Genomic DNA, 12,661 nt, shown 5'->3' on the forward strand with positions numbered 1-12,661 from the left:
TTTTGACGTTAAGTGCTGACGCTGGCGTGTGAACAGTGGCGCTTTACACATGAAGAAATGGCGCAAAAGCTGCAACGATCCTCTGTCCAGTTCGGGGCTAGCAGCCGCGCAGTGTAAAGCACCCGGAGGTACCTGTGGATACGGCCGGGGAATTGCCGGGCCCATGGCCGCACATGCATCTGCCACGCCGTGCAACATGGTGGAGGCCGCGCGCGGACCGGCCTGCCAAAATCTTCCCCCCTGTAATCAGCCTGGCCAGCCCCGGATCACCTCCCACCAGTGCCCCCAGCCCCCGCCAAAGCCCTCCCTGCTCACGGTACGACTCCCACCCGACTGTAGCGGTGCTGGACTCAGTCCGCAGCCACCACGCCGGGTTCACAAAAATAAATAGAAGAAGTGTTCCACGCCGTCGGGAACTCGGCTCATCGGGGGCGGAGCATCGGTAGAGGGCCTCAGGTGACGTCCCAGGGCCCTCTTGACGGTGTGCGGCGTACTTTTTGAGGGGGCGGAGCATTGCAAAAGTGGCGCTGGCCCGGTTTCGGCGTCGGAGACCGGAGAATCCCGCCCTAAATATGCAATCATATCTTGTGGTGAATAAAATGGTGTAATGTGAAGGAACAGGAATGCACTAGGTTCTACAAGGATAATCCAACATTTACCCTCAAAGAATTTCATGCAATTCAGTGCGACCACCTCTCTTTCTACTAGCCATTTTTTTTCTTAGCTCTGATGATAGGCCGCTAGTCAGTATATTAATCCATTTTTTAGTTACTGATGAGCTGCATATTCCCAGTGGTTTGTTTTTACTGCATGCTTTTTGATTTTTCCGATCAAGCTCAGAACTGATGCTAACTTTTGCTTCCTTGGGTGACAAAAACAATGCAGTCTATCAATGTTACTGCAGTTTCTGGCTTATTTCCCTCACCCTTATTTCTAATAATTGAGCGCACTGGGCCCCTATACTCTAATCCTTAATTCTGTAACAAATGAAAGGATAAGAAAAAACTGCTTACCCTTCTTAGCAGGTGTTGGTGTCTGTGATTTGGCAGGAGTCTTATGCGAGCTCTTGATACTGCTGAGAGTTGAAAATGCTGGGGAGGAATCTTCATCACTTTCTGATTTTAAGATATCTATAGAGAAGAAAATAATTCATCATCTTTAATTAATAAAATTGAGAACAAAGTTTACATGTTCATTAATGAGAATTTGTCACCATATCACAACATGTCTAGGGCATTTTAGAAAGCTAGAGGAACTTGGGAGTGGGAGGGTAACGATCCAGTTGTCATGGTCCATGTCGGTACCAACAACATAGCTAGAACAAGGACAGAGGTTCAGTTAAGGGAATATGAATAGATAGGAGCTAAATTAAAAAGCTGAACCTAAAAGTAATCTCTGGATTACTACCTGAACCACGAGCTAATTGGCACCGGGTTCAATAAGATTAAGGAGGTAAATGCATGGCTCAAACATTAGTGTGGGAGAAATGGGTTTGCATTCATGGGACATTGGCACCAGTACTGTGGAAGGAGGGAGCTATTCCAAAGGGACGGTCTTCATCTGAATCATGCTGGGACCAGAGTCCTAGCGAATTGCGTAACTAGGACTGTAGTTAGGGCTTTAAACTGAAGCGGGGTGGGGTTCAGTTGTAGGGGAAATTAGAAAACCCAAATTAAAGGAGGAGGTAAGAGTATAGGCTAGCGGTGTATCGAGTGGTTACCAGAAAATAAAAGTGAGGGACAAAACGGGTGATGGCTTTATGCACCAAGGAATTATAGAAGAGTAGGGAAATTTAACAGTGGAACAAATTTAAAAGCTCTGGATCTAAATGCATGAAGCATGGCGCAAATAGAAACAAAAGAGTATGATTTGCTGGCGATTATTGAAACATGGTTACAGTGGAGACCAGTCTGGGAGTTGAATATCCAAGAGTATGCAGTATTTCAGAAAGATAGACTGAAAGGAAAAGCAGGTGGCGAAGCCCTGCTCGTGACGAAAAGGATCAGTGCTATAAAGAGAAATTACATAAGCACTGGAGATCAAGATGGGAATCAGTCTGGGTAGAAATAAGAAATAGCAAAGGGAAAAAGTCCTTGGTAGGAGTAATCTATAGGTCCCCCAAAAGTAGTTCTGCAGTGGGTGGGACACAGTATAAACCAGGAAATACTGGGGGCTTGTAAGAAAGGTACGGCAATAATCATGGGTGATATTAATATGCACATAGATTGGAAGAATCAAGGGTAGCCTGGAGGCAGAGTTCAGTCAATGTATTAGAGACTGTTTCTTGGAACAGTATGTTGGGGAACCCACCAGGGAGCAGGCTACTCTGGATTTGTATTGTGTAATGAGGTGGGATTAATTAATGAGCTCATAGTTAAGGCTCCTTTAGGGAATAGTGACCATAGTATGGTAGAATTCAAAATTCAGTTTGGGGGCGTGAAAGTGGAGTACCATACTTGCGTTCTGGAATTAAACAAACAAAATTACGTAGGCATGAGAATAGACTAGGCCCGAGTAGAGTGGCCAGGAAGGCTAAAATGTAGGACAGCGGATGAGCAGTGGCAGTTGTTTTAAGGATTTACTCAATTCCTCACAACGAAAATATATCCCAGTGAGGAAGAAAGATGGGAAGAGAGGTAAAACATCCAAGGTCAAACAAGGAGGTCAAGGACAATATAAAGACAAAAATTAAGGTATATCATATTGCAAAGGCCAGTGGCAGGCTGGAAGATTGAGAAACTTTCAAACACTATCAAAGGGATACTAAAAAAGTGATAAAAAGAGCAAAGTAAATTACGAAAGAAAACTAGCACAAAATATCAAAAAGGATAGCAAAAGCTTCTATAAGTACAGAAAAGTGAAGAGAGTCGCAATGGTGAATGTTGGTCGTTTGGAAGATGAAACCGGAGAGTTAATAGTGGGGAACACAGAAATGGCAAAGATGTTAAATCAATACTCTGCCTCAGTTTTCACGGTGGAAGACACCGGTATCATTCCTATAGGAACGAGTAATGCAGAGGTAACAGACAGGGAGGAACTTGGGCCCCAGCTATTCACAATCTATATAATTATGGGTGGCACGGTAGCACAGTGGTTAGCACTGTTGCTTCACAGCGCCAGGGTCCCAGGTTCGATTTCCGGCTTGCATCACTATCTGTGCGGAGTCTGCATGTTCTCCCCGTGTCAGCGTGGGTTTCCTCCGGGTGCTCCGGTTTCTTCCCACAAGTCCCGAAAGACGTGCTGTTTGGTCATTTGGACATTCTAAATTCTCCCTCTGTGTACCCGAACAGGCGCTGGAATGTGGGCTTTGGCAAGGCTCTGCAGAGCGTGGCCAATTGCTGAGGAGCATCGCTGACGGCGTTGACACCACGGTGCAGACTTTGGGAATCCGCCAGGGCTGGCAGGGCCAGATGCAGTATTTCAGAAAGATTGACTGAAAGGAAAAGGAGGTGGCGAAGCCCTGCTCTTGACGAAAAGACATCAGTGCTATAAAGAGAAATTACATAAGCACTGGAGATCAAGATGGGAATCAGTCTGGGTAGAAATAAGAAATAGCGACTTCCGGGTGCGGCGATGACCAGCTAAGTCGCACGTTTCGGCAGCTCCCGGTGGAAAGGACTTTTGGGCTCTTAATAAGAGCCCCAACGGCAATTTTAACGGCTAAAAACACTGTGCGGTAAACCAGAAGGGAATCCCCCCTGGACACGGATGGAAAAAGGAGAGGAAAGTGGCCGGATTGCGGTGGATCCTCTAGAGCAGCGGCCAGGAAGGCAGGCACAAAGCAAGATGGCGTCGGAAGGAGGCAGTTTAATATGGGGCCCTGACCAACAAGAGTTCCTGCGGCGTTGCGTGGAAGAACTTAAAAAGGAGATGAAGAAGAAGCTGTTGGCCCAGATATTACAGGCGATTGAAGGGCTAAAGGAGGAGCAAAAGACCCAGGAGCAGGAGCTTCGGGTCGTGAAGGCAAAGGCTGCTGAGAATGATGACGACATACAGGGCCTGGTGGTGAAGACAGAGATGCACGAGGCACAACACAAAAGGTATGTGGAAAGGCTGGAGGTGCTGGAGAATAATGCGAGGAGGAAGAATTTAAGGATTCTTGGTCTTCCCGAAGGTGCAGAAGGGGCGGACGTCGGGGCATATGTGAGCACGATGCTGCACTCGTTAATGGGATCGGAGGCCCCCACGGGCCCGTTGGAGGCGGAGGGAGCCTATCGAGTTATGGCACGAAGACAGAGGGCTGGAGAAATTCCTCGAGCCATAGTGGTGAGATTTCTCCGATATAAGGACAGAGAGACCTCAGATGGGCAAAGAAAACTCGGAGCAGTAGGTGGGAGAACGCGGTGATCCGCGTATATCAAGATTGGAGTGCGGAGGTGGCGAGAAGGAAGGCAAGCTTTAATCGGGCCAAGGCGGTGCTGCACAAAAGGAAGGTTAAATTTGGAATGCTGCAGCCAGCAAGACTGTGGGTCACACATCAAGGGAAACACCACTACTTTGAAACGGCAGAAGAGGCGTGGACATTTATTGTCGAGGAGAAACTGGAATAAGCGGGCTAGAAAAATAACGTTTGGGACAAAGTGGTGGGGTGAATATGTGGGGTGAAGGGGGGGAAAAAGGGGGAAGAGGTGATTTCCCAAGTTGTTAATCCTGCGACCCTGTAACTTTTCTCTCTTCCCCACGTCGTGGGGGAGGGGGGGGGGGGGGGGGGGGGGGGGGGGGGGGATGAGGAGCTGGGGGCGCCGGCCATTGGGGGCGGGGCCAAATGGGAAGCGCGGGCTTTGTTCCCACACTATGGTAATCATGGCGGGAACAGGGAAGCAGGAAGGAGGGGGCCTTGCACAGTGGGAGCCGAGGTCACGGGGGGAAGCCGAGGTCGGCCAGAGTTTGCTGACTTCTGGGAGCAACATGTGGGGTGCAATTACGCTAGTGAGGGATCTAGCAGGGGGGGGGGGGGGAGGGTTAACTGGGTTGCTGCTGCTGGGGAGAAGGGGGAGCTGGTATGGGGTGGGGTGGTCGGGGCGGGAGGGCGCCGTTGGGGGGAGATACGGCTACGTGGGAACCGGGTGAGGAGCTGGATTGAAAAAGGAGATGGCTAGTCGACAAGGTGGGGGGGGGTAAAGAGCCCCCCAACCCGGCTGATCACGTGGAATGTGAGAGGGCTGAACGGGCCGATTAAGAGGGCACGGATACTCGCACACCTAAAGAAACTTAAGGCAGATGTGGTTATGCTCCAGGAGACGCATCTGAAACTGATAGACCAGGTTAGACGACGCAAAGGATGGGTGGGGCAGGTGTTTCATTCGGGGCTAGACGCAAAAAACAGGGGGGTGGCTATACTAGTGGGAAGCAGGTAATGTTTGAGGCAAAGACCATAGTGGCGGATAGTGGGGGCAGATACGTGATGGTGAGTGGCAAATTGCAAGGGGAGGCGGTGGTCTTAGTGAATGTATATGCCCCGAACTGGGATGATGCCAACTTTATGAGGCGTATGTTAGGACATATCCCGGACCTAGAGGTGGGGAAGTTGGTAATGGGTGGAGATTTTAATACAGTGCTAGACCCAGGGCTGGACAGATCGAGGTCCAGGACCGGATGGAGGCCGGCTGCAGCTAGGGTGCTTAAGGACTTTATGGAGCAGATGGGAGGAGTAGACCCCTGGAGATTTAGTAGACCTAGGAGTAAGGAGTTTTCGTTTTTCTCCTATGTCCACAAAGTTTATTCACGAATAGAGTTTTTTGTTTTGGGAAGGGCACTGATCCCGAAGGTGACGGGGACGGAGTACACGGCAATAGCTATTTCGGATCACACTCCACATTGGGTGGACCTGGAGATAGGGGAGGAAAAACAACAGCATCCACCCTGGAGAATGGACATGGGATTATTGGCAGATGAGGGGGTGTGTTTAAGGGTGAGGGGGTGTATTGAAAGGTACTTGGAACTCAACGATAATGGGGAGGTTCAGGTGGGAGTGGTCTGGGAGGCGCTGAAGGCAGTGGTTAGAGGGGAGCTGATATCTATGAGGGCACATAAAGGAAAGCAGGAGGGTAGGGAAAGGGAGCGGTTGTTGAAAGAACTTCTGAGGGTGGACAGACAATATGCGGAGGCACCGGAGGAGGGACTGTACAGGGAAAGGCAAAGACTACATGTAGAATTTGACTTGTTGACTACGGGTAATGCAGAGGCATAATGGAGGAAGGCACAGGGTGTACAGTACGAATATGGGGAGAAGGCGAGCAGGTTGCTGGCCCACCAACTGAGGAAAAGGGGAGCAGCGAGGGAGATAGGGGGGGTGAGAGATGAGGAGGGAGAGATGGAGCGGGGAGCGCAGAGAGTGAATGGAGTGTTCAAGGCATTCTATGAAAGATTATATGAAGCTCAGCCCCCGGATGGGAAGGAGAGAATGATGTGCTTTCTGGATCAGCTGGAATTTCCTAAGGTGGAGGAACAGGAGAGGGCGGAACTGGGAGCACAGATTGAGACGGAGGAAGTAGTGAAAGGGATTGGGAGCATGCAGGCGGGGAAGGCCCCGGGACCAGACGGATTCCCAGTTGAATTCTATAGGAAATATATGGACTTGCTGGCCCCGCTACTGATGAGAACCTTTAATGAGGCGAGGGAAAGGGGGCAGCTGCCCCCAACTATGTCAGAGGCAACGATATCGCTCCTCCTAAAGAAGGAAAAAGACCCGCTGCAATGCGGGTCCTATAGGCCCATTTCCCTCCTGAATGTGGACGCTAAGATTCTGGCCAAGGTAATGGCAACGAGGATAGAGGATTGTGTCCTGGGGGTGGTTCATGAGGACCAAACTGGGTTTGTGAAGGGGAGACAGCTGAATACAAATATACGGAGGCTGCTAGGGGTAATGATGATGCCCCCACCAGAGGGGGAAGCGGAGATAGTGGTAGCGATGGATGCCGAGAAAGCATTTGATAGAGTGGAGTGGGATTATTTGTGGGAGGTGTTGAGGAGATTTGGCTTTGGAGATGGGTATATCAGATGGGTACAGTTGCTGTATAGGGCCCCGATGGCGAGCGTGGTCACGCATGGACGGGGGTCTGATTATTTTCGGCTCCATAGAGGGACGAGGCAGGGATGTCCTCTGTCCCCGTTATTGTTTGCACTGGCGATTGAACCCCTGGCCATAGCATTGAGGAGTTCCAGGAAGTGGAGGGGAGTACTCAGGGGAGGAGAAGAACACCGAGTATCTCTGCATGCGGATGATTTGTTGCTATATGCGGCGGACCCGGCGGAGGGGATGCCAGAGATAATGCGGATACTTGGGGAGTTTGGGGATTTTTCAGGGTATAAATTGAATATGGGAAAAAGTGAGTTGTTTGTGGTGCATCCAGGGGAGCAGAGCAGAGAAATAGAGGACTTACCGCTGAGGAAGGTAACAAGGGACTTCCGGTACTTGGGGATCCAGATAGCCAAGAATTGGGGTACATTACATAGGCTTAATTTAACGCGGTTGGTGGAACAGATGGAGGAGGACTTTAAGAGATGGGACATGGTGTCCCTGTCACTGGCAGGTAGGGTGCAGGCGGTTAAAATGGTGGTCCTCCCGAGATTCCTTTTTGTGTTTCAGTGCCTCCCGGTGGTGGTCACGAAGGATTTTTTCAAAAGAATAGAGAAGAGTATTATAAGTTTTGTGTGGGCCGGGAAGACCCCGAGAGCGAGGAGGGGATTTTTGCAGCGTAGTAGGGACAGGGGGGGAGCTGGCACTACCGAGCCTAAGTGAGTACTACTGGGTCGCCAATATTTCAATGGTGTGTAAGTGGATGGGAGAAGGGGAGGGAGCGGCGTGGAAGAGATTGGAGAGGGTGTCCTGCAGGGGGACTAGCCTACAAGCAATGGTGACGGCACCGTTGCCGTTCTCACCGAAGAAATACACCACAAGCCCGGTGGTGGTGGCTACATTGAAAATTTGGGGGCAGTGGAGACGGCATAGGGGAAAGACGGGAGCCTCGGTGCGGTCCCCGATAAGAAATAACCATAGGTTTGTTCCGGGGAGAATGGATGGGGGATTTGGAGCATGGCAAAGAGCAGGGGTAGCACAATTGAGAGATCTGTTCGTAGATGGGACGTTTGCGAGTCTGGGAGCGCTGACGGAAAAATATGGGTTGCCCCAAGGGAATGCATTTCGGTATATGCAACTGAGGGCTTTTGCGAGGCAACAGGTGAGGGAATTCCCGCAGCTCCCGACGCAGGAGGTGCAGGATAGAGTAATCTCAGAGACATGGGTGGGGGATGGTAAGGTGTTGGACATATATAGGGAAATGAGGGACGAGGGGGAGATCATGGTAGATGAGCTGAAAAGGAAATGGGAAGCAGAGCTGAGGGAGAAGATTGAGGAGGGGCTGTGGGCTGATGCCCGACGTAGGGTAAACTCATCGTCCTCGTGTGCCAGGCTAAGCCTGATACAATTTAAGGTGTTACACAGGGCGCATATGACTGGAGCACGGCTCAGTAAATTTTTGGGGGTAGAGGATAGGTTTGCGAGATGCTCGAGAAGCCCAGCGAGTCACACCCACATGTTCTGGTCATGCCCGGCACTACAGGGGTTTTGGGTGGGGGTGGCAAAGGTGCTTTCGAAGGTGGTGGGGGTCCAGGTCGAACCAAGCTGGGGGTTGGCTATATTTGGGGTTGCAGTAGAGCCGGGAGTGCAGGAGGCGAGAGAGGCTGATGTTTTGGCCTTTGCGTCCCTAGTAGCCCGGCGCAGGATATTGTTAATGTGGAAGGAAGCCAAACCCCCGGGTGTGGAGACCTGGATAAACGACATGGCAGGGTTTATAAAGTTAGAACGGATTAAGTTCATATTAAGGGGTTCGGCTCAAGGGTTCACCAGGCGGTGGCAACCGTTCGTCGACTACCTCACAGAAAGATAGAGGGAATGGAAAAGAAGAAGACAACAGCAGCAACCCGGGGGGGGGGGGGGGGGGGGGGGGGGGGGGGGGGGGGAAAGAGGGGGGGGGGGAAGAATCGGACGGACTCTCAGGGATGTTATTGTATATGTATAGGCATTTGTTACAGGTAATTGTATATTGGACTGTTGGATTGTATCTTTGGAGAGTATTTATTTTTGACAAGGCAGTTGCCATTTAGTTTTGTTTTTGTTTCTGTTCATATATTATTTATTTATTTGTTTAAAACTGGCCACTGTTATTTATATTGCTTTATTGTTGTGTAAGAGAAACACTACGTACTGTTATGTTTGGCCAAAAAATCTTGAATAAAATATATTAAAAAAAAGAAATAAGAAATAGCAAAGGGAAAAAGTCCTTGGTAGGAGTAATCTATAGGTCCCCAAAAAGTAGTTCAGCAGTGGGTGGGACACAGTATAAACCAGGAAATACTGGGGGCTTGTAAGAAAGGTACGGCAATAATCATGGGTGATATTAATATGCACATAGATTGGAAGAATCAAGGGTAGCCTTGATTCTTGAACCCCAGGGCCCTCTGGGCACTGATCAGAAGGGGGGGGGGGGGCGCAAGGTGGCAACCCAGACAATCTGATGGACTGGCGACAGTGGCCATCAGCTCCCCCGAGTTCCACCCCTCTGATGAGGCCACGTCTCGAGGCCAGCACCCAGATCAGGGAGGCACAGCTGTGCATGTGCCGCCAAGTGTGCCAGGGCCTTTCGGCCCCAGAGGACCCCTACCAGGCGCATCGAAGGCCACAGACGTAGTAAGCAGCTGGCTGCCTCCACCTCCGATGTGCATGCTGGGGATAGACCTAGCCGCAGCGGTAGAGCAAGGAAGACCAATTGCGTTGAGGATCACTGAGAGGACACTGTGGGAGACGGGGTAAGTAGGGGGTAAGGAGGGGTATACGGGGGCGGGTGTTTGGGGGGGGGGGGGGGCGTACCACTGCAAGAGCAGGGCAGTGCTGTACAGTTGTACGAGAAACTTTAAAAATATCCTCACCACAACCAGTATGACACCTCTGGCTCTTTGTTCCGCAGTATTTGGGCCAACCATCAATCTCATGCCCCATTACCCCCAGACACGTGCCCCCCGCCCCACATACCTGACGTCCTGTCCACGCATACCTGGCTGCGGCCATGTGCCCAGGGCTGGGCCCATCCCCTGGGTGATTGAAGGTTGGCTGCTGCATCTGTAATGCTGCCTCCCCCAGTATTCAAACACAGTGTCCATGCATCAGGATGTGATTGGCATGCTAGGCAATGGGCCCCACATGCTAAATGGCACCCCTACTCATGGGGATCCACTTGGGATGTGTGAAGTGCTCACTTAACCACGAATGCCTTCAGCTGCATGGCCAGGGACCTCCGCAGTCAGTGGGAGTTATGGGTGGTCGGTGGGCAAACAGGCAGGGACCCCAGAGTGGGGTTGCAGGAATTGGACGGGGGATTCGGCCTAGGTAGGGTGGTCTTTCAAAGTGTTGGTGCAGATTCAATGGGCCAAATAGCCTCCTTCTGCATTGTTGGGATTTTATGATTTAGGGTAGTCCCCGGAACGGGAACAGACGATCCAAGAGTTGGCATGCAGACCCGCTCACAGTTGACCCCCCACCCCAATACCCCCAGCCCCCCATGCTGGCCCATCCCCAACCGGGAGTGTACCCCCTGGTTGCACCCCCCCCACCACCCCCTCCCCTCCGAGCATAGGGGCAGCAATCCCAGTTACCTGGGCTCATTTCCTGTGAGCGAAGATGGCTGTTCAGCTCCTCGGCTTCCCATAGCAGCACATCTCCAGTCTCACGTTTTTCAAAAGGAGTACTGATCAGCGCCAGCGTGGCCACTTGCTGGGAAGGCAGGTGGATCACAGGAGACCGTTGGATATGGGTGGCTCCCGTTAATTGCATGGGCTTAATTGGTGATTATTGGTTTCTTGCCAGACTACGGCGGGATGCAGATTTCGCATATGGAAGCGGGGAGATTGCATCGCAACGGTTTGGCACCCGGCACGTTTCTCGTTTTTGGCCTCTCCCGCTATTCACCAGCCTCATCGCATTCTCGCTCGAGTGCAACAAAGCCACTAAATTGCACCCTAAGACTCTAAACAGGGACCTGAAACCACAATGTTCTGACTTAAAGATAAACGTGATATCAACTAAGCCAGACACAGCTTCAGCAAACATTTGATTAAAGAATTGGGTTTTAAGGGTGAGGAGTGTGTACTAAATGAGAAACTGAAGATGCTGGGGATAGATTCCAGAGACTAAACCATGGCAACTAACAATATGAACAATGGTGGATGAATAAAGAAGGGGAACAGAAGAATCCAGAGGGAAAGTAATGGAGACTTTAAAGGTGGGGCGGGAGGGGGTGGATTCGAGAGTTGGAGAAGGCTACAAACATAGAAATGAACTTATATGATTTTAAATTTGAGACAAAAGTGAACTGGAAGGCATTGACAGAAAATGGGCTGAGCAGGACTTCAGCTTTAGCTCTTATCCAGGGGAAGTTGTAAGAATCAAAATTTGGCGACAGAGCACAAAACTTCAAAACAGAGTAATGATAGCTTTGAGTTGGGACAAACACAACCAAAGAAGTTTGTTACACAGAGGTTAAAATGTAAAGAACATAATGTTTTACATGTAAAGGTAATTTGAACATTCTTATTTGTTTAACCTGTAATAACAACTATGAGTCCATAAAAAGGCAAAACTTAGTTTGTTGCCAAAATCATACTTTTAACCAAGTTGAAACACCGCAGGTCATAAGCTTTAATTTGCAACGACCTTCACCAGAAATGAAGAATGCACCATTGAAAGCCAACCATACACATTTCAAGATATGGATTCTTGGGATTTCGGCATCACTTTCAAGGCTGTCATTTATTAGCCATCTCTAATTTATAGCTGCCCATGAAAAGATTGGGCACTGTCCTTTTATAGTACTAGAATCAATATGGTGGGGAACTCCTACAATGCATTTTGATCGAGAGTTGCAAGATTTTGACTTGAGATGGAAATTGGTGTTTCTTGGTAGGCAAAGTTAGAATGGTGTGCAAGTTGGAGGGGAACCTGGAGCTGGTGCCCCCAAGAGTTTGCTGCCTGTGTCTTTCTCGGTGATGGAGATTATAGTGTTAGGAAGTGCTGCTGAAAAATCATTGGCAGTGGATCTATAGACAGGACATACTGCAACCACAGTATATTATAGTCAATTGGTGGATATTTAGGCCAGTGGCTTTATTGCCAATCGTCTGGACTGCCTATCCTGGATGGTGTTGAGTTTTTACATTACTGCAGCTGCACCCATCCAAGAAAGTCGAGAGTATTCAATCACACTAACTTGCATCTTTTAAGTGAGAATGATAAAGCTTTCAGGAGTCAGGAAATTAACCACTTGTCACAGAGTACCAGTCTGTGACCTGTTCTATAGTCACAGTATTTATGTGGCTGGTTAAGTTGATTTTCTCGTCAATAGTGATCTACAGGTTGTTGATGGTAATGCCATTGAATGCTATGGGGAGGTGGTTAGATTCTGTTTGTATACTGTAGGAAACCGGAGATCTGTTCAGACACCTGAACCTTTGTTTGAGAACCTTCACTTTGTGCTCAAATAGGATCCGATGATCAAATGGCTCTGATTATACCGGTGTTCTTCAAGCATGGTGGGGTTTTGGTGTAAGCAACAGCTATTCCTCATCTCCCAGCAACCATCCTGTCACATTCATGGAAGAGCAGAATACT

At 49.6% G+C, this 12,661-nt stretch overlaps 1 protein-coding gene across 6 annotated transcripts in view; it reads right to left on the reverse strand.

The window, feature by feature from the left end:
- LOC140425238 (DNA topoisomerase 2-beta-like) overlaps nucleotides 1-12,661 on the reverse strand; it is a 254,600-nt gene that overhangs the window by 34,248 nt on the left and 207,691 nt on the right. For all 6 annotated transcript variants that reach the window (XM_072509323.1, XM_072509327.1, XM_072509325.1 and 3 more), the window contains one exon: nucleotides 1,014-1,130. In XM_072509323.1, the coding sequence (XP_072365424.1) occupies nucleotides 1,014-1,130 (117 nt within the window). The remainder of the gene's footprint in view (nucleotides 1-1,013; nucleotides 1,131-12,661) is intronic.

Source organism: Scyliorhinus torazame, chromosome 6 (genome assembly GCF_047496885.1).
Source record: "Scyliorhinus torazame isolate Kashiwa2021f chromosome 6, sScyTor2.1, whole genome shotgun sequence".
Lineage (NCBI taxonomy): Eukaryota > Metazoa > Chordata > Chondrichthyes > Carcharhiniformes > Scyliorhinidae > Scyliorhinus > Scyliorhinus torazame.